This window comes from Pezoporus occidentalis, unplaced genomic scaffold, assembly GCF_034315485.1.
Source record: "Pezoporus occidentalis ecotype Australia unplaced genomic scaffold, CSIRO_AGI_Poc_V1 ctg159, whole genome shotgun sequence".
NCBI classification, from domain to species: Eukaryota; Metazoa; Chordata; class Aves; order Psittaciformes; family Psittacidae; genus Pezoporus; species Pezoporus occidentalis.
In genome coordinates, this window is record NW_026913415.1 from 175,687 (window position 1) to 199,020 (window position 23,334).

At 55.6% G+C, this 23,334-nt stretch overlaps 3 protein-coding genes across 6 annotated transcripts; 2 read left to right on the forward strand and 1 right to left on the reverse strand.

The window, feature by feature from the left end:
* Positions 1-48: 48 nt before the first annotated feature.
* PATL2 (PAT1 homolog 2) lies at positions 49-7,437 on the reverse strand. 4 transcript variants are annotated; one of them, XM_062612061.1, is made up of 19 exons: positions 6,063-6,196; positions 5,449-5,551; positions 4,968-5,278; positions 4,746-4,814; positions 4,594-4,659; positions 4,103-4,270; positions 3,899-3,985; positions 3,361-3,515; positions 3,177-3,245; positions 2,953-3,091; positions 2,717-2,837; positions 2,543-2,640; positions 2,145-2,189; positions 1,876-2,009; positions 1,477-1,636; positions 1,006-1,146; positions 821-918; positions 597-746; positions 49-365 (listed from the first exon to the last, which is right to left on the reverse strand). In XM_062612061.1, the coding sequence occupies exons 1-19, from the start codon at positions 6,084-6,086 to the stop codon at positions 326-328; spliced, it is 2,178 nt and encodes a 725-aa protein (XP_062468045.1). In that variant the 5' UTR covers positions 6,087-6,196; the 3' UTR covers positions 49-325. The 4 variants fall into 4 exon arrangements, with proteins under 4 accessions (XP_062468045.1, XP_062468043.1, XP_062468042.1 ...); XM_062612059.1 differs by lacking the exons at positions 49-365; positions 597-746; positions 821-918; positions 1,006-1,146; positions 6,063-6,196 and adding an exon at positions 7,323-7,437 and having other exon boundaries at positions 1,265-1,636; positions 4,968-5,272; XM_062612058.1 differs by lacking the exons at positions 49-365; positions 597-746; positions 821-918; positions 1,006-1,146 and having other exon boundaries at positions 1,265-1,636; positions 4,968-5,272.
* A 515-nt stretch (positions 7,438-7,952) lies between these two features.
* On the forward strand, positions 7,953-11,732 carry B2M (beta-2-microglobulin). The gene is made up of 4 exons (XM_062612065.1): positions 7,953-8,093; positions 8,436-8,714; positions 9,215-9,249; positions 10,798-11,732. Exons 1-3 carry the CDS (start codon positions 8,018-8,020, stop codon positions 9,226-9,228), a joined length of 369 nt encoding a protein of 122 aa, XP_062468049.1. The 5' UTR covers positions 7,953-8,017; the 3' UTR covers positions 9,229-9,249; positions 10,798-11,732.
* Positions 11,733-14,335: 2,603 nt separating this feature from the next.
* Positions 14,336-22,456, forward strand: TERB2 (telomere repeat binding bouquet formation protein 2). The gene is made up of 7 exons (XM_062612066.1): positions 14,336-14,449; positions 15,025-15,106; positions 19,628-19,773; positions 21,070-21,122; positions 21,602-21,690; positions 21,786-21,874; positions 22,189-22,456. The coding sequence occupies exons 1-7, from the start codon at positions 14,386-14,388 to the stop codon at positions 22,314-22,316; spliced, it is 651 nt and encodes a 216-aa protein (XP_062468050.1). The 5' UTR covers positions 14,336-14,385; the 3' UTR covers positions 22,317-22,456.
* Positions 22,457-23,334: the final 878 nt, after the last annotated feature.

A 23,334-nucleotide genomic window follows, 5' to 3' on the forward strand; every position in this document is an offset into this window, starting at 1 on the left:
CTGCAGGACCCCAGTGCTCCCAGGAGGAGCTGCCCACAGGAGCCAAAGGAGCTCATGAATCACCTTTTTATTTGAAGTGTACACAAGTCACTCACCCAGGTGCTCCCACCGCCCCTGTGCAGCGCCCACACCCCCCACACACCCCCCATGGCTGTGAGGCACAATAAGTTACCCTCATCCCCGTGCTGTGCTCCCCAGCCCTGGGCAGGTTGGCACCAGCCCTGCCAGTGCCTGGGTCACCCAGTGCCCTGCACCAGGGTAAGTGTCACTTTGGCATCGGGCCCTGCCCGATCGCATTCCCGGCTCCCTTCCCAGCTCCCAGGGCTCAGCACAACATGGCAGCCTCTGACGGCAGCGAGGAGCACCTACAGGGAAAGAATAGGCTTGGATTGGCAGGTTGTCAACGCTCACACTGCCCCAGGGAAGCAGGAGCAAAGACACAAGGATCAGCTCAGCCCACGGAGATCTGGAGACTTGCATCCAACAGGGTCCTCCCCCCACCCCAAGAGAACAAAGCAATAAGCCCCAATGCTGTCCAATCCTCCTCTCCCAGGGGATGCCCAGCAAAGGCAGGCAGTGTTCCAGGCGGTACTCACTCCATCTTGGCTTCCAGGTGGTGGACAGTCTGCTTGTCCAGGTAGCGGCAGAAGAGCGAGAGAAGGTTGCTGGGCAAGAAGAGAGGCTCCACCAGAGAGGCCTTGGGCACTTGTGACAGCTCCCGGGCAACCAGGAACACCATGTCTGTCCTGGGAACACCAACACGGGGGTGAGCACCCCATGGGATGGGGAGCCCCGGCCCCGCTGCTCACACACCCCTCACCACAGCTCGAAGTCCCCGTTCTGTGGCTCCAGCGGTGTGTCGGAGGACAGCAGCCTCTCACCATGGCTCAGCAGGGAGTAGAGCAAGGAGATCCCAAACTGCAGGGAAGCACCAGGAGTCACAGCCAGCAGCAGCAGCACCCCATAGACACCACATAAGGCTCTGCCTACCGCAGGGCCACATACCTGGTTCTTCAAGGCCATGGTGATGGGGAGCTCAGTGGACTCAGGGAGGGGCCTGCTCATCTCCTGCAGGACCTCAATGAGTTTACTGAAGGTCATCCTGCCCACCACCTTGTTCAGCGGGCTGTAGAGCAGGGGGAGAGACTGCACAGGGCAGAGGGGAGAGCAGGGATCTGAGACCCTTTGACCTGGCACAGCCACAGCCCCATCCCAACACCCAGGAGGGACACAAAGGCCAACACCACACCTCCCCCCGAGCAGAGAACTGCCACCACCACTGCTTTACCCCATTCTTAGAGACCCTTCTCCTCCACAGGGAAGGAAGATAGTTCCCATCTCATGTCAACCCTGCCAGCTGCCTGGCCATGCTGGAACCCAGCAAGATGTGCTCCCCACTGCCCAGGGTGCCCCTGCAGCAGGAGTAGACAGGAAGGAGACAGCCTGGGATGCCCCAGCCCTGCTGGAGGTGCTTGCCTCGTCCAACACATCCTTCTTTATGAGGAAGGGCAGGTGGTGGGTGATGGTTAACAGGATCTTCTCTGCTTGCTCCGGGTTCAGGTGGGGCAGGAGCCGGGCCATGAGCTTCTTGCCCTTCTGCACACACAGGAGTTGTAGAAATTCATCCTCTGCCTCCCTGGGGATGAAGGCTCCATTGGCACAGATCCCAAGGGACCCATAGCATCTCTGTCTATCCAGAAGGACCAGCATCAGCTCCAATGGAGGATGAAGCTCATAGGAATGGCCAGCACAGGCCACAGTGACACACAGAGGTCAAGTTCCAACCATTCCCATCACCCAGAACTACTCATCCTTGACCATCTGAGCCCAGCGAGGGCCAGGACATGGTGCCCTCTTCCCAAAGCACAAACTCACTCCTCACTGCTGCAAGCCCTGATTTTCAAGGCTTGGTAGATACGCTCTGCTTCTTGGCTCTTCTGCTCCTGCTCCTCCGCAGCCAGAGACATCTTCCGCTGCATCTCCTCCACTTCCAGCAGCTGCAGGAAGAGCTAGAAGAATAGTACAGGGTAAAGGGGGCAGCTCAGAGCATCTTCTCACAACTGGGACCTCTGCCAGGTAGACATCCCCTCGCAGAGCTCTTTGGTGGATGAGAACAGAGTCTGCTCCACTCATGGCTCACTCACCTTCTCGATCTTGTGCAGTGCCCGAAGACGGTGGCTCCCCGTAGCCTTCAGGAGGGGAAAAAGGAAGGCACAACAGTTACAGCCAGCACCGGACACTGCTGCCAGCAGAGCATGGGGCCAGCTGCTCCCTGGGAATTGGAGGCAGCTTCAGGACATGGAGCAATTGATCCCACAGGGAGGCCACAGCCAGCTCTGGCTGCCCGGAGCCCCATCCCACGCCTGTTGATGGCGACAAGCTGCCACCACTGCTCCACCCATATGCCCCATTCCACAGTGTGGGGCAGCACCCAGGCTTGGCCACAGCAGCTCCTAAAGCTCCTGCTAAAGCTGCTCCAGGGCCCAGGGAAAGCTCAGGGCGGCATCCAGAGCAGCCACCAGACTGGCCTCCCCTCACCTACCTCCTCCACCAGGGCATGGTGCACCGCGTCGATGGCCCGGCGCGGGCTGTAGCAGGTGGACACAGCGACCTGGCCCAGCGAGCCCGCGATGCGCACCACTGGAAGCAAGGGGACACGGTGAGACCACGGCGCACAGCCCCTCGCCGGGCCCCCACGGCTCCCGCAGCCCCTCACCGGAGTTGTAGGTCTCCACCTTCTGGATGAACGGCGTGACCAGCTTCGGCGGCTCCTGCCGGTTGCGGCCCCCGAGCAGCTCCTCCTCCGCCTGCCGGCGCTCCAGGCGGTGGTAGTACATCTGTAACAACAGGCGTAGCCTGGAGGGGCGGCACCACAAGCTCTGGCACTCCCCAAAGAGATGACACCCCAGCCCCCAGGAGAATAAGCCACCGGTGCTGCCAGCAGGAGCTCACCTGGTAGTAGTAATCATCATCCATGTTCTCGCTCTGCAGCTGGATCATCTCCACCTTGATGACCCAGTCCTTCTCCTTGGAGGTCATCAGCCCAGCATTAGAGTCCACTTTAGGAGACCACAGCTTCTTGGAGGAGATGCTAGCACAGGGAAGTCCACAGCCTGCTGTGACCACCCAGAGCCACCCCCCACCACCACCACACAGGTCCCCAGGGACACCCTCACCTCTGCTGCTGCCGCTGGGTCAGGATGCGCTGGTGCTGTGGGTGCAGCTGGGTCAGACGGTTGGGCACACTGCAGGGGAGACCAGCCGGGGGTCAGGGGCTCAGCCCAGAGAGGGAGAACATCCCCAGCTGTGCTGGGGGTCTCCTGCACTCGAATCCAAACACCCCACACATTACCCCATTACCTGAGGTTCAGCTGGCCACTGGCTGATGGACTGAAGAAGAGAGCAGGGTCCAAAGAGGGAGACATGGGACCAAAGTGCATGGCAAGAGGCCGTGGTGGGCGGCTGATGTTGGGTGACATAGGCTGGAAAGGGGCTGCAGATGTGTACCCTGTGGTCTGGAAAGGGAAAGAGAATTGATCAGACGACTGAGCCTTCTCCTCTAAGGGCCCTGGAGAGGTGTGGGGGGTCCATGCTGGCTTCTGGCTCCCTGTCATGCAGGGGCCACCCTCTCCCTGCACAGAGGGGACGCATGGGGCACCATGGCGAGGTGATACCTGCACCAGGATGCTACCACTACAGTGAGCAAGGTGAGGGGACCCATCTGTCACTGGGGATTGTATGCCCCAGGTCCATCACCAGTGCTGCAGCATGACACCAAGTGCACCACCATGCCCAATGCGGGTCCTGTGGGGACATCAGGGCAAACAGATTTGTGAAGCAATGACTACACCAGCAGCCTCAGAGGGGACACACAGGGGCTCAGAGGCCACTGCATCACCTGGTTGGAAGTGAAGAGCAGAGGGGGTCTTCGAGGCGGCACAAAGGGCCGAGGGGAGCGCTGGGAGCGAGGCACCAGAGGCGACTGCTGCAGGGCAGGAGACAGGAGGGATCACTGGGACAAGCCTGTCCTCAAGGCTGCACTCCTGGGGAGGGGAGGGGAGGGCAGAGAAAGTGGGGTGCAAGAGTCCCCCAAACCCGTTACCTGTTGGAGAAACCGCTGTGGGAAGGACTTGGGGGACACCAGCCTTATATCAGAGCGCTTGAGCTGCGGAGAGCCCCCATAGCCCCTCTGCACCGGGGAGCCGAGGAAGTCAAGAGCCACATTGCCGGATGGTGGGGGCCTCTCCAGGACCTGGACAATGGCTTTATCCTGCTGGGAGGAGGCAGCAGGAGGTGGGAACGGGGCCCAGCTGGGATGAGTTTAGCACTCCCAATACCAGACCATGCACCAGCCAGGCTCCAAACCTGGCAGCCTGCAACACCAGTGACACCCAAACTCAACACCTTTAGTCTCCAAGCCAGGTTCTGCTTCAGGTGGTCACTTCTGCCCACAGCCTTAGCACCCAAGAGACACATCTGTGCACCTCCAGTCGGACAAGAAGACTTTAGAGGTCCCCTGATCACCCCAAATTGCCTGCATGACCCTCAGCCCAGGGTGCCAGGGGGTCCTCAGCTGCTCCCCAAGGTACCCACCTCCAGCATGTTGGGAGGGGGGACACTGCCAGGGTGGGAACCCCACACTTTGGGATCCATGGCCAGCTGGAAGACAGGGAGATGGTCAGCACAGGGGAGGAGGACACAGGAGAGGAGCAGCCTCATCACCGGATAGGAGGGGACATTTTTACCACATCCTCTTTGCCAAAGTCTGCCCAGCAAGCACCAATCCTGCTGTCCAGCACCGCCGAGTCCTGGCTCTGCAAGCAAAGAAGTCATGTGCTCAGCCCTGGTGGGTTTCTTCCCTTGGACACAGACCAAGCTACCCTCAGTGCCCTCTGTGGGGCAAGGACCCCCACATGTGGGGATGGAAGGGGAGCAGTGAGTCCCCTCCCTCTCCATTCATGCATCACCTCCAGCGTGGGTTTGCTCTGCACAACTGTCATCACTGCTGGGTCTCCCAGGTCACTGGGCTCCTCGCAGGGCTCCTGGTCTTCCTCCTGATCCTCAGTGTCCAGCTCTTCCTGCTCCTCCAACTCAGAGCCAACCTGTTCCATCTCCAGCTCCACCCCACCTTCCTCCTGGGGCTCTTCCAGCTGCTCAGTTGCTTCGGGCCCCAGTTCCTCCCCTGCCTTGGTCTCCTCTGCCACTGCTTTGGCCAGCTCAGGGCTTATCCCTGGAGGCACTGGGAGTTTTGAGGCATCCTCTTCAGTAGAGTCTCGGTCTTGGAGAGGATAAGCAGAGCACATCAGGGTAGGTGAGAGCCTAGGCAGTGCCCACTACAGTCCCTGCTCCCAGCCAGGCAGGAACCTTCTTCACCCCACCACCTCCATCTTCCTCACCTCACTGGGTGCTGCCTGGTCTCCCTACCACTAGGGCACCCCGGCATCTTACCTATCCCAAAAGTCATTTCATTGTACAGGTCAAGCTCTTCATCCTCCTCAGCCATCTCCTCCAGCAGAGGTGCATCTTCCACCAGCAGGTAGTCCTCAATGATCTGCAGTCGAAAGCAGCAGTATCTCTGCTAAGGGAGAGGTAACCCTAATGTGCTCCCAAAGTGGGAGGCACCCAACCTCACCCCTCACCCCACGGGGGGGCCAGGCAGACCCCAGGGCTCACAGCAGCCCCGAAGCTGGACAAGGAAAGAGCGGGAGACACTGCACTACCAGAGAAGGCTGGGCACAGGGTAGGAGCCTACTGAAGCCTGTCAGGACCAGGGCTGCTGCTGCCCGGAGGTGACACCACCACCACAGGGGATGCCACCATGGAACAGCACCAGCGCTTTAGTGCTGAAGGACACCATCAGGCTCCAGAGTGAACACCCTCCTACCGGGGCACGAACAGCACCCGAGCACAGGGAAGGGAAGGGCACCCCACCAGCACCGACCACTCCGCGGAAAGCCGGCCCCGGGGGACGCGGCACCCGAGAGGGCGTGACCCAGGGGAGCGGGAAGGGAAGCGGCCCGGGGACGGAGCATCGCGCCCGGCGGAGCGGGGCGGGCACTCACAACCGGCTCGCCGCCCTCCGCCATGCCTCTACGAGGCCGGGCTGCCCTCGCCACCGCCTTTTAGGGAGGAGAGCGGCACCTCGCCTGCACCTGCCGTACAGCATGGCGGCGCCCACCTGTGTCCCGCGCCTGCGCACTCTCCTCGCCACGCCCCCTCGACTAGGCCACGCCTCCCTCGGTTCATCCCCGCCCTCCCAGCTGGGCCTGTCGCCGGCGCGACGCGCTGGGGTGCGGTGAGGGCCCCACCTGAGAACCGGGGAGTAACCTGCGAACACCGGTCTCTAACGGGATGGGCCACGGCCCAGGCCGGCTCCTTCCACCGCGGCCGTCTCTCCCTGTGGTGGAACGGCCGTTCAGAACCGGAGGGATGAGGCCGCTCTGGTGGAAGGCGTGACTTGGAGATCTATAGCAGCAGGGGAGCAAAACAAAGGTGAAGATCCTGTAAGCCTTGGTTGTCAGGCCTCACCTATTGCTTAAATATTTATGGCTAAATAGCCTTAAAAGAGGAACGTTTGGCTGTTCTGACAAAACCAGCATGGCCTTTTAGAAACATCACTTGGAAGAAACCGATGGTTCAGCTTCTTTTCACAGGGAAAGTCTGCTGGGTGTTGCTGGTCCCAGCATCTCCAGGGGTTCCCATCCCAAAGGGGTGTCAGTGCAGAGGAAGGATATATGTCCTGCAGTCTTTTGTAATTACCCCTCCCTGAGCCAAGGGGGTGGCTCACCTGAGCAGATCAGACTGGCCTGTGGGTCCGTGTTAGGGAGCCCCGTTTCAGCTCAGCTCCCAACACAGCTGCTGGGGCTTATTTCTGCCAGAGCCCCGAGATCCCTGATGAAGCTCTGGTGGCAGCTGCATCGCCTTATCCCGCACTGAAAACACTCAATGGCAGTTGTGAGGCTGCCAGCGTTGCTTGTCAGAGAGCCAGCAACCCCAGCAAGAGCTCACCTGGTCTGGTGGGGACTGATAACGAGCCTTTGCAGGTTTTGTTTCTACTGATTTACCTTCTGTCTTTGGGTGGGGGATGTTCTCCCTACATGCTTTATCGATTTAACTTGGGGAATGCCCTGATATTGCTGTTTTCTCCCCACTCGTTGAGATTTTCCATTCTCTCATTTTTTTTTATATTTTTAATACTTATGCAGCAAGGCAGGAGACAAGATACATGGATCTGCTTGCCATTTTGAAACAGCAACTCTAAACATACCCTGTGACCCGTAGGACCACAAGCAGACAAGCTTCTAGGTGTATAAAATACCTACGTGCCATTTAATACTGGCTCATTTCACTGTTTTGGCCTTATTTTCTTGATGTTGCTCTACTATTGTCCTCCGAGCAGTGTTACAGGGCCACCTGGAGGCGTTCCTAGGCTTCTGGAGGGGAGGCAACAGAAAACCCGGTTCTTTGCCCTTTGGGTCCTTGTGTTTGGTACCATGTTGTGATTGACAGAGTTCATCTGCCATCCTGCAGCTGCTGGACAACAGCTCCCGCACAGGTAAAGAGAACAAACCCGGGTTGAGAAGGGAAGACGGCCGGGCTCTGCCGGTGCAGGCTGTCGATGTGATACCAGCCCTGGCTGCAACATCTGCACGAGGTGGCTTTACCCCCGTGTGGTGAGGGGCAGGAGCTGGGTGCGCACCTCCCAGTGCCTTGGCTGGCTCCCGGGCGTGCTCCTGACCGCAGGTGCCCAGCTCCGCGCCCGGGCTCGGCTGGTGCTCGGTGCCCCCATCGTCCTCGACGCCTTCATCCCCGAGGCAGGGGCAGGTCCCCGGGCGGTGTCCCTGGGCGGAAGCGAAAGTGAAAGTGAAAGCGAAAGCTGCGATGGCCGCAGTGCGCAGGCGCGGTGGCTTGCAGAACCTCTCCTCTGCCGGTCTGCCTAGGGACTGGTGACGCTCGGGCCGCGGCTCTCTAAAAGGCGGGGAGCGAGAAGCGCTGGGAGCTGCGCAGAGCCGTGCCCATGGGGCTGCCCGGAGCCATGCGGGGTCTGATCCTGATCGTGCTCCTGGTCCTGGTCGCGCTGGGGGAGGCGGACGGTGAGTGCCTGGGGCTGGGTGAGGGGCACGGTACCGATTACCGCGGGCGGGCAGAGGGGAGACTGAGATGAGCTCTTAGGCAGAAGCTCTTCCCTGTGAGGGTGCTGAGGCGCTGGCACAGGGTGCCCAGAGAAGCTGTGGCTGCCCCATCCCTGGCAGTGTTCAAGGCCAGGTTGGACACAGGAGCTGGGAGCAAGCTGCTCTAGTGGAAGGGGTCCCTGCCCGTGGCAGGGGTTGGACTGGATGAGCTTTGAGGTCCCTTCCAACCCAAACCACTCTGTGGTTCTCCTTGGTGGTGTGTGCTGCAGTCCTGCTTTTCACTGCCCCCTTTCTCTCCTCCAGAGGCACCAAAAGTGGATGTGTACTCCCGTGATCTTGTCACTATGGGAAAAGAAAACACCCTCAACTGCTTTGTGAGCGGTTTCCACCCTCCGAAGATTGAAATCTCCCTCCTCAAAAATGGGAAGCCCATGAACAACGTGAAGTACACAGACTTGTCCTTCGATGATAAGTGGCACTTCCAGCGCCTGGTGTATGCACCTTTCACCCCCCAGAAGGGTGACATCTACCTTTGCAGGGTGGCCCATTCTACCTTCAGGGAGCCACAGGATTTCCAGTGGGGTATGGTGTGCCTTCCTTCTCAAGCTTTGCCATCGTTTGTGGGCAGGAGCCAGAGCTTGTTAATTTATAACCACAGGGGGAACAGAGTTCTCTAATGGGATATTGAAGGTCTTGTGCTGTTGATGGAAAACAAACTTGTTTTCATCTGTGCTGCTCAAAGGGTGGTGTACACGTACCCAGGGAAGAATTCCTTAGTAGCAGATGGAGAAGCCTTGGTATTATCTCTAGGTATTTGGTACAACAGCCTTAGCAGAGCACTCTAACCTCTTTCTGGGTGAATTTGCCTGGAAAAAGGTGGGTTGTGCAGCGAGTTTTGGCTTTATATTTGGTGACTGTAAGGAAGGATATAGCGGTGGGGACTGGTGGTGGTGGCCCAGCCTGACAGCCAGCACACAGATGAGAAGCAGCAGCTCTCTGGTTTCTGCACTGTGGGCTTGTGGTGACAGGGGACACAGGGTGCTCTACCTCAAAGCCTAACGCTCTGCCCTTCTTTTTTGCAGAGGCAGACTTCTAAGCTATGCCTGGAATAACTGAGGTGAGTTGCGCTGATGATCTGTGCTGTTCTGATAAGGGGAACACATGCCCCTTTGTGCAAGGGGGGAATGTGTAGCTTGCAGAGTTGAGGAAGAAAAGCAATCACCCCCCAAAGCCACAAAATATATTATGTTGCTGCTGACTGGGAGTGGGGTTGTTCCCACACCTTTTCTACCTGCTATTTTGGCCAGTTCTCAGCCATGCTTTGCCTACAAGAGTGTCCCTGGCCCAAAAGAAAGGAACCCCACTGGAGCAAAACTTCCCCATGTCTTTTTGGTGTGTGCCAGATATCGTTTGGACAGTTGTTGCATGTCCTCTCGTGCTTCCCACACCCTGCCGTGCTCTCCTCGGATCAGTGAGGAGGAAGTTGAGTGTTCAAAGTCAAGTCGGACAGAGATAGTGTGAGGTGTCCCTGCCCATGTCAGTGGGTTGGAGCTACATGATTTTAAGGTCCTTTCCAACCCAAACCATTCTGTGTTCTATGATATTTGGAAATCCCCGCAGCTTGGGGAAAGGCGGGCTGGTTCCCCCTGTGGCAGGCAGCGTGTCAGCTTGGTAACATGGGATCGATGAGGCACAAGTCGGTGCCTTGCTGCCAGATCAGGAGCAGTCTTGGTTTTATTCACTGCTGTGTCTGAGGGCTCCAGGTGCTTCAAACTACATGGCTATAACTAATCTGGATTTAGCAGTCTGGTAAATAATAGTTTCACCCTTGATAGTGAAAGAGAAACTAAAGCTTTGTTGCCTGGCTGACGTGGCTGCAATGCTGGCTGGAACACCCTAGTTATGTACCCTGATAGAGCCCAGAGAAGCCTTGGCAAGACCTCTGTGAAATGCCCTAACTTGGTACCAGAAGATGCTACTGATGAGCTTTTAGGCTGAGATGGAATCATGAGTCAAATTAGCTTTGTAAATGCCCTGGACATTTCTTCTTGGGAAGATGTAGATGGACCAGAGTCCTTTACTTCTTGCTGCCCCTTTTAAAGCTCTCTAGTCCTTCTTTGCTGTAGAGCACCAAAGGCTAGGAGGGGTGTCAGGCTCTCAGGGAGAAAATGAAGGTGAGTTGACCATCTTTCTAGCGGGGGACAACAGAAGATAAGCTTTTAATTTACAGCAGAAAAGCAAATATTGTGGGATATTGAGGAAAGGCTCAGGAGATCAGCAGCGTTAGTGGGATGTCAGCTTGAGGGTCACCGATGGTGAAGGTTGCCAGGCTTGGTTGGAGGTTGGACACTGGTGACTTGGCTAGAGTCTGGGGACTTACTGAGCTGGTGTGGAGTTGTTGGGAGCTGATAAAGAGAGAATATCCCTGCAGCTGGTGCTTGGTGTGAAGAGCAGGGATCATCTTGGTAGAGGGTTGCTTGTTGAACTCTGAACCCCCATCAAGGTGGGGAGGGGAAAAACAGATCCTGCTAGATCTGTAGCTAAATAAAACTGGACAGTGGGAGTCTGCAGTTGGAGTTCCCCTGTGGAAAACACTCTTATGTTCTCCTGAAATAATTTGGTGAAGGTGTGAACAGAGTGACTGATGTCAACCTCCCCCATGCAGGTCTGAAAAGTTCCGCCTTCCAAGTCCAGATCTCTTCGGAACTTCTGTCCTTTCTGCACATCTCACTTGTGGATCTGATGAAAATTAGCCATCAGCTTCATTGCAGAAGAATTTTCTTTAATAAAGCTTATAATGTCATTTACCCAAAGCACTATAGGCGATAGGCCTGCTTTTTGAGCACAGAGCTATAAAAGTCTGTATTACTGATTAAAAATCAGTCCAAGTTCTTCAGTGCTCTGAGTTGCACAGGATTTTTATCTCAATAAAATTGGATGACTTCAGTAGGGTCTCTTGAAAAAGAAAGAAGAATGAAAGTTTTATGTGGGATCTGCCTGAGCACAGCCTCCTGTGTGGCTCTGAAGGGAAAGCATCAAGCCAAAGCTAAAAGGGAAAAAGTAACTCTGGGGACACTGGGTCTGGTCTTAAAGCTGTGTGAAAGGAAAGGGAGGGATGGGCAGGATGTGGTGCCCACTTCAAGGGGGAGAGCTCCAGCTGATGCCTCTTGGGAGTGTGTGTGCTGTAAAGCTGAGCTGAGGGGAAGGTGATGTGTGTGTCAGTGACTTTCATTTCTGGTTTTCTCTTCCGTGAGTGGTTGACCCCATGGAGAAGTCCTGTTGGGGACGGTCTTTTGTACTGTGGGGGTTTGATGGTAGTAGTCCAAAATGGTGCTACTTTGTAATGTTCATCAGACTGCTTTTGTTCTATGGAGAAATGAATAGGATTGCTGGATGAGCGTTGGATCAAAGAGGATCTCATCAGTGAACATGTATGTCAACAAGGATTCCTGGCAACCCAGTGGGTGTGATTTAGCACGTCTCTTCTTGGGTATATTAAGATTTGCTTTGGCTGGTGTTGTAATGCACTTGAGATTTAGGCTTGTTTTGCAGCTTTTGCCATTATAACCACAATTCTATTAAAGACTGGGAAAATCCAAACTGTTGCAGTTCCATTTGGAGGTTGCTGGGGTGTGTATGGGGACTGATCCTTTTGTGCTCATTGGAGGAGGGTTCAAACAAGAGAAGTGGGGATGTCCTGGCTGGGTGATCATGCAAAAGCCTCATCATCCAGCATAGGGCAGCAGGACTTACTGGAGCCACCACACAGCTCAGCCTGTGACACCAGCCAGGGACTGCAGCAGCCCCAACACTGCTCCCTCTGTGGTAGAGGATGGTCTTAGAAGGACGAAGAGGTTTAGGCTTCTCCTCCAGAGACCCCAGCAGAGCAGCACTGCCTGCTGTGAGAGCCTGAAGCGGCCTGAGCTGTGGACCATGTCCTGGCCTCCTCTGTTCAAAACCCATGTAGATGAGGCCCTCAGTGCCATGGGTTAGTGGTGGACTTGGCAGTCCTGGGGTAAAGGTTGGACTTGGTGGTCTTAAAGGCCTTTTCCAACCCAGCTGATTCTATGAAGAGCCACCAAACTGCCTACAACTGCCTCAGCTTCACCTTTACTACCCTCAAGAGCACCAGGGAGTAACAACTGGATGCATCATGCCAATAGGGAAGTCTCTGCCCTGATTGCATCTGTGGGGTTTTTCTGGGCTTACTTAGGAAGTATTTTGATGGTTTAATCAGAAATGCCCCCCTCTGCAGGAGAGCAGCGCAGGGCAAGCCAACGGCTGGCTCACGTGCATTAACATCGGCATTGCAGGACCACAGCTAAAACCTCCGCTGTTTTATCGGGCACCCTTGGGTGCAGCCTTGGGGGTACCTGGGTTGCAGCTGTGCTGCTGCTGGCTTTTAGTGAGCGTTGCCTGGGGGTGGAGCTGCTGAGGGATCAGGTTTGAAGTACAAAACAAGCCTCATTTGTGCTTTGTGGGGTAAAACCAATTTTACTGCAAGGAAACTATTTCTGAGTAACCCAAGCGCAAAGAGAACAACTTCGAGGGGAACTTTTTGGAAGGCCGATTTCTTCAGTGCCACGTCTCCCGGGTTTTATGCTTCACCAGTTCCCGTGTGGAAGGAACAAAACCTGACGGGATGAGTGCAAGAGGAGGGGAAAGTCATTCAAGACACACGACTGAGCACAGATGTCCTGCAAGAGAAGTGCAACCAAGTGAAAGAGCCAGGACACATCCAGTCAGGGCTCCCAACACCACGGAGCAGTCAGACGTGGCCTAACTCTTCTTACCTCTTCCCCTTCCATTTGCCAGCATTGCCAAGTCCTTCGTGCACGGGAAGGCGCGCGCAAGCAGAAATAATCCTCCAGTTTGTGTAAAAACTGCATTAACAATCGGCAAGAACCAAAGAGCAGGGGCTCTGTGCTCAGCTCTGCGACACCCAGCGCCTTCTGGGGCACGCTCACTGTCAGGATGGGGGCACGGACCCAGAGGTGGAGTGCAAGCTGGATCGTTTATTGCAAAGCCTACACGACATTTATATACTTCCAAGCAATTAGCCAAGCACATCTGTGTTTGCCTTGCGGTTACATCAGGTGAAAGCTCTATCTGATTTTCTTACTGACATCCTCTTGCCAGTTCCAACGTCCTTGTTCCTTGCCAGTTCCAACATCTTCCAAGTACCAGTCAGGGACGGGTCGCTCTTAATGGCCTGCTGTAGTTCCTCCTTCCCATGGCCTCTGGCAGTTTCGATACACTCCAACCCCCACAGCTCAGCTTTGCTTGAGTGCATGTGCATGAGCGAACCTCCTGGGTGTGGAAAGTAAGAGCATGGAGGGGCCCAGAGCGTGGCGGTGCCCACCCGTGAGCCCTGCAGGGACACCAGGTCTGGAGGTGCTGAAGTGCCCGGCACAGCGGCCCCTGCCACTGCAGCACGGGGCTGAGGAGACGGGGTCTGGAGGGCAGCTCTGCTGGCAAGGCAGGACATGGGTCTGGGCATGGAGGCGACTCGCTGCCTCCCTGCTGCATACAGAGGGCATGGGCTGAACCCCAGAGCGTGAGCAGCAGCTCAGGGAGGGGATCCTGCCCCTCTGCTGTGCTCTGGGGAGACCCCCCCTGCAGCCCTGATCCAGCTCTGGGGCAGCAGCACAAGAGGGACGTGGAGCTGTTGGAGCGAGGCCAGAGGAGGCCATGGAGATGCTGCGAGGGCTGGAGCAGCTCTGCTCTGGAGCCAGGCTGAGAGAGCTGGGCTGGGGCAGCCTGGACAAGAGAAGGCTCCTGAAGGGGAGACCTGAGAGCAGCTCCAGTGCCTGAAGGGGCTGCAGGAAAGCTGGAGAGGGGCTTGGGACAAGGGATGTAGGGACAGGCCAAGGGGAATGGCTTTAACCTGCCCGAGGGGAGACTGAGATGAGCTCTTAGGCAGAAGCTCTTCCCTGTGAGGGTGCTGAGGCGCTGGCACAGGGTGCCCAGAGAAGCTGTGGCTGCCCCATCCCTGGCAGTGTTCAAGGCCAGGTTGGACACAGGGGCTTGGAGCAAGGTGCTCTAGTGGAAGGTGTCCCTGCCTGTGGCAGGGTTGGAGGGGATCAGCCGCTGGCGCAAGGGGAGCCCGCGGGAGGGGTGAGAACCCGCAGGGCTCCAGCTCCCAGTGCCCAGCACCGGAGGGAGGGGGGGGGCGGACGGACCCCAGGGGCTTCCTCCAGCGCCCGTCCCGCGGTTCCCGGCACCGCCCCGCAGGGCTCCTCCCGCCGCCGCCATGTTCCGGGGCCGCAGCGCTTGGTTCTCGCAGAGCGTCAGCCCCGGCCCGCGGGAGCTGTGGGGTGAGAGCCCGGGGATGGAGCTGACACAGCCTCGGTGGGGCAGAGCAATGGGGCACAGCCCTGCACCCTTCAGTGGGGCAAAGCAATGGGGCACAGCCCCTGCACCCCTCGGTGGGGCAGAGCAATGGGGCAGAGCAATGGGGCACAGCCCCTGCACCCTTCAGTGGGGCAGAGCAATGGGGCACAGCCCTGCACCCTTTGGTGGGGCAGAGCAATGGGGCACAGCCCCTGCACCCTTCAGTGGGGCAGAGCAATGGGGCACAGCCCCTGCACCCCTTGGTGGGGCAGAGCAATGGGGCACAGCCCTGCACCCCTCATCCCAGCCCCGTCACCCCTCCGTAGGCAGAGCTATGGGGCACAGCCCTGCACCCCTCAGTGATCACCCCTCAGACCATGGTGCCCCCACGCTGAGGAAAAGCCCAGAAGAGTCCTCAGTGGGGCAGTGGGAGACCCAGAGCCATGGGGGGGGGGGCACACAACACACTGCGGGGCCCAGCTCTGCCGTCCCCATCCCGTGTCACCGGAGCTGGGCCCCGTTGGGTGCCCAGCTCCCTGCTCTGTGCTCCTGTCCGCAGCGGCCGGTGGCGGGGGCTGCGCCCGCTGGCAGGATGCTGAGTACCTGTTCAGCAGCGACGCCGCGCACCCGGACACCCGCAGGTGAGCTGTGTGCCCCCCGTGTCACCCCCGTGTCCCCCCTCTGCCAGCAGCACCCGCCTGGCTCAGGACATGCCTGCGGCCCCGTCGACCCTCTCCATGCGATGTCCGTGCGGAGCAGGTCGATGGAGGTGGATACACCGCATTCAAGGTGTTTAAGGGATGGTGACATCCTTGGTTTAGCGGTGGCCTTGGCTGTGCTGGGGAACGGTTGGACTTGATGATCCTAAAGACCCTTTCCAACCTCATTGATTCCATGATCCTGATCGTTTAATATATATTCTATGATCCTTTAAAAGCCAGGCTGGTGGTTTTAAAGCAACTGGTACACATCAGTGGGATTCTGCTGCTTAATAGGGTCTGAAAACTCACCCCCACACTAAACTGGAGCTACAGAAACCCAAAAACAACAGCAAAACCTATCCATGCATCAGGCTGGTTTAACGATGCCGAGTGAATTAAACTGATGATGCTGGTTTTGTCACTACCTTTGAGTTTATCTACTGGAAAAGTTGGGGTCTAACACAGAGGTGACACCATCCCCAAGGAAGGAAGCTGAAAAGCTTCAGAGTTGACTCTGAAAGCAAAGCATGGAGGTAAACGTGGCTGGAAAACCGACGAACTGCTGTTTTCCTTCAGCTTGCTTAATATAAAAGAATGAGAGAGCTCAAGAACATTTGTACAAATACAAGGAAAGGCTTCTCAGGGTCTTCCTCCAGCTGGTGAATCACAGAATCCCAGGATAGTTTGCATTGAAAGGGACCTTAAAGCTCCTCCAGCTCCAACCCCTGCCACGGGCAGGGACCCCTTCCACTAGAGCAGCTTGCTCCCAGGCCCTGTGTCCAACCTGGCCTTGAACACTGCCAGGGATGGGGCAGCCACAGCTTCTCTGGGCACCCTGTGCCAGCGCCTCAGCACCCTCACAGGGAAGAACTTCCCCTGTTTCAGTTTGAACCCATCACCCCTTGTCCTATCACTACAGTTCCTGAGGAATCTTTATATATATTCAATATCATGTAAATATATTTATGTGGAAGGGACCTGCAATGTTTCCTTGCAGTGCTTTGCAGCAGGCTCTGCTAGGCTGGACTAAGAAGCTGCCTTTAACTGCTTTAAATTGCTTAAACCTGTCTTAGATTTTTGTAATCCTCAGCCAACCATTCCAGCTGCAGAAGGGGAATCCCAAGAAACCCTGAGCAAAGACCTTTCTTCTGGCACAGCATCTTGTTGGACTGGGTTGTTCAACCAGGAGAATTTACATATCATTATATATATAATATATATATTCAATGTATTTATAGGCATCACAGAAACATGGTGGGATGGTTCCTATGACTGGAGTGTTGGAATAGAAGATTACAGGCTCTTTAGAGGCCTGGCAGGTGGGGAAGGGGAGTTGCCCTTTATGTTAGGGATAGGCTGCAGAGTATGGAACTCTGTCTGGGGACAGGTGAGCAGTTAACAGAGAGTTTGTGGGTCAGGGTTAAAGGGAATATAGCTATGGGAGACATTACTGTGGGGATCTGTTACAGACCGCCTGATCAAGGAGAACCTACGGATGAAGCACTCTATAGACAGATAGGAAAAGCCTCACGCTCACAGGCCCTTGTTCTCATGAGTGACGTCAACCACCCTGACATCTGTTGGAAGGACGGTACGGCCCAGCACAAGCAATCCAGGAGGTTCCTCGATTGTATGGAAGACAACTTCCTTCTGCAAGTAATAGAGGAGCCGAGAAGAAGAGGTGCCATGCTTGACCTCATGCTCACCAACAGGGGAGGGCTCTTTGGAAATGTGACTCTCCAAGGCAGCCTTGGATGCAGCGATCATGAGATGGTCAAATTTGAGATCCTCAGGACAGTGAAGAGAGCGTGCAGCAAGCTCACTGCCCTGGACTTCAAAAGAGCAGACTTTGGCCTCTTCAGGAACCTGCTTCAGAAGGTTCCATGGGATACAGCCCTAGAGGGCAGGGGGGCCCAAGACTGTTGGTTGACATTCAAGGATCACCTGCTACAAGCTCAGGAGTGTTGCATCCCAACCAGAAGGAAGTGCAGCAGGAGGGCCAGGAGACCTCATTGGATGGATAAGGAGCTCCTGAGGAAATTTAGAGGGACAAAAGAGGCTTATAAAAGGTGGAAGCAAGGACAAGTGGCCTGGGAAGAGTACAGGGGTGTTGTCCAGGAAGCTAGGGACCAGGTTAGGAAAGCTAAGGCCCAGTTAGAATTAAACTTGGCTAGGGATGTTAAGGATAACAGGAAGGGATTCCTTAGGTACGTAGCAAATAAAAGACAGACTAGGGACAACGTAGGCCCCCTCCTGAGGCTCTCAGGAGAACTGGCTACACAGGATTTGGAGAAGGCTGAGGTTCTGAATGACTTCTTTGCCTCAATCTTCACTGGCAAATGCTCCGACCACACCACCCAAGTCTTGGAAGGCAGATGTGAGAATGAAGACCTTGGGCCCACTGTAGGAGAGGAGCTGGTTCGAGACCATCTTAAGAACCTGAAAGTGCACAAGTCCATGGGACCTGATGAGATCCATCCACGGGTCCTGAAGGAGCTGGTGAATGAAGTTGTGAAGCCGCTGGCCATCACATTTGAGAAATCATGGCAGTCAGGTGAAGTTCCCGATGACTGGAAAAAGGGAAATATAACCCCCATTTTGAAGAAGGGGAAAATGGATGACCCGGGGAATTACAGAGCAGTCAGTCTCACCTCTGTGCCTGGCAAAATCTTGGAGCAGATTCTCCTGGAAGGCATGCTAAGGCACATGAAAATCAACAAGGTGCTTGGTGACAGCCAGCATGGCCTCACTAAGGGGAAATCCTGCCTGACCAATTTGGTGGCCTTCTATAATGGGGCTAAAAGAACTGATGGACAGGGGTAGAGCAGTTGATGTCATCTACCTGGACTTGTGCAAAGCATTTGACACTGTCCCACACAACATCCTTGTCTCTAAATTGGAGAGACATCAATTTGATGGATGGACCACTCGGTGGATAAAGAACTGGCTGGATGGCCACACACAAAGAGTTGTGGTCAATGGCTCAATGTCCAGCTGGAGACCAGTAACGAGTGGGGTCCCTCAGGGATCGGTGTTGGGACCGGTCTTGTTCAACATCTTTGTCGCTGCCATGGACAGTGGGATTGAGCGCGCCCTCAGCAAGTTTGCCGATGACACCGAGCTGTGTGGTTCGGTTGATACCCTGGAGGGAAGGAATGCCATCCAGAGGGACCTCGACACGCTTGTGAGGTGGGCTGATGCCAACCTCATGAAGTTTAACCATGCCAAGTGCAAGGTCCTACACCTGGGTGGGAGCAATCCCAGGCACAGCTACAGGTTGGGCAGAGAAGAGATTCAGAGCAGCCCAAGGAGAAGGACTTGGAGGTGTTGGTCAATGAGAAAATGAACATGAGCCGGCTTCAGTGTGTGCTCACAGCCCAGAAAGCAACCGTATCCTGGGCTGCATCCAAAGGAGCGTGACCAGCAGGTCGAAGGAGGTGATCCTGCCCCTTTACTCTGCTCTTGTGAGACCTCACCTGGAGCATTGTGTGCAGTTCTGGTGTCCTCAACATAAAAAGGACATGGAACTGTTGGAACAAGTCCAGAGGAGGCCACGAGGATGATCAGGGGCTGGAGCACCTCCTGTATGAAGACAGGATGAGAAAGTTGGGGCTGTTGAGCCTGGAAAAGAGAAGCTGCGTGGAGACCTCAGAGCAGCTTCCAGTGTCTGAAGGGGGACTATAGGGATGCTGGGGAGGGACTCTTCATTAGGGACTGTAGTGATAGGGCAAGGGGTAAGGGGTTCAAACTTAAAGGGGAAATTTAGATTGGATATAAGGAAGAAGTTCTTTACTGTGAGGGTGGTGAGGCACTGGAATGGGTTGCCCAGGGAAGTTGTAGATGCTCCATCCCTGGCAGTGTTCAAGGCCAGGTTGGACAGAGCCTTGGGTGACATGGTTCAGTGTGAGGTGTCCCTGCCCATGGCAGGGGGTTGGAACTGGATGATCTTAAGGTCCTTTCCAACCCTAACTATTCTATGATTCTATGATTATTTCTTGGAAAAAAAAGTGTACCATTATCCATACCCTTAAAACCAGCAAACAGCATTTAATTCAGCTCTAAGGAGGACAGTGAGTGCTTAAGCATCCTCCACCCTCACCTCTCTGCACTGTTGCTGGTTGCTGCTCTTTGGGGACTGCAGCAGAGTCAAGAATGAATAAAGAAAACCCACGTTTTCCCCCTCCCCAAAGAACCAGCCTCATGTTGAGTGCAGAGCGGTGCCACTGAGTCCCACATTAAAAGATGGTTTTATCTGCTCCTCGATGCCCTTCCTCCAGGCTGCTCTCATGAGGCGGCGGCAGCCAGGATCGTGTTGTCTCGGAGTTAGAGACTTACAGAACATGAGGTGCTGTTGTCAGTTGTAATGACAAGGTTCCCCTTAAACTTTTGGGGGTTCTAGGTGTGCTTTTGGGTTTTGTGCCAGGTTTCCCTTTGGAAACCAGCTGTCTTTTTCTCTTCCAGAATACATGAGAGCCTCAATTACTTGGAGGGCAGAGCCACGGTCTTCCACTCCTCTTACCTCTCTGCATGGGCCAACACCAGTGCGGAAGAGAAGACGTCAGTGGCTCTGGGCCACTTTGTCCTGCCACCCGCTTGCCTGCAAGAAGGTTGCGGGGAGGGAACCATCAGGGTTTTGCTCCCCTGGGGGTTCCCCCATAAGCACAATCTTTTGGTGGTGTAAAACAGAAACTCCAGTTACTTCTGTAGATGGGAATTTCCTTCTGCTGGGAGTGACTGTTCCTCCACAGAGGCAGAGGACACTCAGTCTGTTAATCATAGAATCCCAGACTGGTTTGGGTTGAAGGGACCTTAAAGCTCATCCAGTCCCAACCCCTGCCACGGGCAGGGACCCCTTCCACTAGAGCAGCTTGCTCCAAGCCCCTGTGTCCAACCTGGCCTTGAACACTGCCAGGGATGGGGCAGCCACAGCTTCTCTGGGCACCCTGTGCCAGCGCCTCAGCACCCTCACAGGGAAGAGCTTCTGCCTAAGAGCTCATCTCAGTCTCCCCTCTGGCAGGTTAAAGCCATTCCCCTTGGCCTGTCCCTACATCCCTTGTCCCAAGCCCTTCTCCAGGTTTCCTGCAGCCCCTTCAGGCACTGGAGCTGCTCTCAGGTCTCCCCTTCAGGAGCCTTCTCTTGTCCAGGCTGCCCCAGCCCAGCTCTCTCAGCCTGGCTCCAGAGCAGAGCTGCTCCAGCCCCCGCAGCATCTCCATGGCCTCCTCTGGCCTCGCTCCAACAGCTCCACGTCCCTCTTGTGCTGCTGCCCCAGAGCTGGATCAGGGCTGCAGGGGGGGTCTCCCCAGATCACAGCAGAGGGGCAGGATCCCCTCCCTGAGTTGCTGCTCACGCTCTGGGGGTGCAGCCCAGCACATGGGTGGGGGTGGTTCTGGGCTCAGGCACACACTGAAGCTGGGTCATGGTGTGCTTCTCATTACCCAACACCCCCAAGTCTGTCTCCTCAGGCTGCTCCATCCAGTCTCCCCCAGCCTGTGCTTGTGTTTGGGATTGCCCTGACCCAGGGGCAGGACCTTGCACTTGGCCTGATTGAACTCCATGAGGTTCTCATGGTCCCACCTCTCCAGCCTGTCCAAGTCCCATCCCTTTTCTCCAGCGTGTCAACTGCATCGCACAGCTTGGTGCCATCAGCAAACGTGCTGGGGGTGCTCAGTCTTACTGCCCCTGTCACTGACTGGTCCCAGTACGGCTCCCTGAGGGACACCACTCTTCACTGCTCCCCACACGGACATGGAGCTGTTCTGTTGCGGCGCTGTGCAGTGAGCTCCTGCCTGGGCTCCTGAGTGCCTTTGCCCGTGCCTGCGAGGGGCCGGGGCTTGCACAGGCAGCAGCCGCCTCCCCGTCCTCACTGATGCTCTCACTGTCATTTATCTTTTCGTTCACGGCAGAAATCAGAAGGCAGATCGGTTGTTTTATCTGGGAGCAGGCGGACGATTCACGGGTAAGATGAGAAATTGCTGCCAAGGGTGTAGCTTAAATAAACCAGTGGGTGTATGAGCTTCAGAGAGCCTGGTTTTCACCCAGCCCCTCAGCCGAAACATGGGATCATATCCTGCGCTTGCTGCGGCAGGTGTGTCCGGCCCAACGTGACATCCCAGGGGACAGCACCAAGAGTGTGGGATGTGCAGGAGGGTTTCCTCCCTCATCCAGAGATGTCCAGCACATCTTTCTGGGAATGCTGATGGCAGAGGTCTGAGCTCAGCCCTTCGTGTGGCAATTCCCGTCCCTGTGTAGCTCCGAGGCGCTGCCGCTCTCTCTCAAAGCAGCTCCTCAGTTCTTTTGAAGCAAAAATGTGTTTAGTTTTAAACTATTCCACATTATGAGATCACGAGTCCTAACCCCCCTGTGCAGGGCCTGTGGGGCTGCTGCTGTGCCCCATCCCAACACAGCTTTAACTCCATTCGGTGTCAATGCTCGCAGCGCAACAGGAATCTGACGGACAGACCCGAGGCAGCGGGAACAGGCGGGGAGGAGGAGGAGGAGGAGCATGTGCTAGACCTGATGCAAAGGTATTTTCCTGCCCTCAGTAGTTGGATTTGGGGCCCCCTCCCCGAAATCTAGAGAGCCACAAAGAACACACCAGATTTTTTCCCCTTTGATACAGCAGTGAAGAAGAAACAGACCCCACAGCACCTGAAGGGGAATGTCCACACTGTGTCCTGCATGAGTACCCAACAAATAACATGGTGACAGGTAATGTTCTGTGATGGGGGGAAAGTATCACAGAATCAGGGATTGGTTTGGGTTGGAAAGGACCTTAAGACTATCCAGTTCCAACCCCCTGCCATGGCCAGAGATGCCTCACACTAGAAATACCCCTGAAAACTGGGAATATCCCTGAAAATGGTTGCGGATGAAGCAGGGACCCTGGTGTTGCCAGTACTGACAGCAGCGGAACTGCTGAGGGTGCAGGTAGCTCCACTCCCTTCCCGTTTCCTTGGGGAGGGGGATGGCTCTCCCAGTACTTCCTCTCCAGCAGTATCTCCTCCAAAGAGTTCCCTTTGCAGGCTACGCCTCCGCTCGGGACATGAAGAAGTACGTTGGGGAGCTCCATGATTTCATTCCTGGCACCTTGGGCTACGAGGCATATTGGGTTAAACAAAAGATCAAGACCCGAATGAAGAGGAAATTGTAAGTCAGAGGTGGCTGTTCATGTCAAGAACTCCAGTTAAGAGCTGCCAGAGGTACCAGTTGTGTTTGGAATGTCATTCCCATGGTTAAACAGCAGGGATGCCTCCTTGCTCACTCCCTCCTGTGGTTATTTCACCTGTCAGTCTGTTCTTTCTGTGTCTGGTGGTTCTGAACTGTCCACCTGCAAATCCTCCACACCAGGCAGGAGGTTTTTATCAGTTATCCTGCCTGCCTTACCCTGCCTGCAGCCCCACATGCTCAGGGTGTGTCAATACCCGGCTTCAGTTACTGGCAGCAGGTTCTTCTCTTTACCTGTTTAAGACAGATTTCACAGCAAACTTAAATACAGACATTTCTCCCCCAAACACAACCCCTTTGTCTTTTTATATGTACTGGGGGGGGTTAAGACATGGCTGCAAACACACCTTCACTACAACACTAGCTTCCCTTGTTGCGCCCACCCTGCCCACAGTCCTGGTGCTAGAGACCTGTCTGTAGGTCTCCAAACGCAAAGCCTCTGCAAAGTGTGTGTGTGTGTGTGAGTGAAACCCCAAACTCTTCCATGCCTTTTGTACCCTGGGGAAGTGTTGGAATGGAGCATCTTACCAAGGGAAGGACAGCACAAGCCTCAGCAGGGCCCACACAGGGGAGCTGCCGCCCTGGCCACAGTGCTCTGTTCAGCCCAGTTCACTCCCCTCACAAAGATCCCATGAGACTTTTTTCCTTTCATTTAAGCACTTAAAAGCATACAGCATGGTTTGTGAATTGTGAAAAGCAATTCCGGCACAGCACAACACAACACAACACCGTGTCCGTTCCGAGGCGGCACAGACAAACCCTGGGGCACTGAGGGTGAGGAGCTCTGGGAAGCTCCTGAGGAGCCACCAGGGTTGTCCTCTCCCAGGAGCAGGAGAGCCTGTGAAGGAACAACTCTGCACCTCAAACAGCCAAGAAAGAACCCAAAAAGGTGCTGGCAAACACAGAGGTGTTGAGTCCTGCTCACCCAGACACCCGTATTAGAG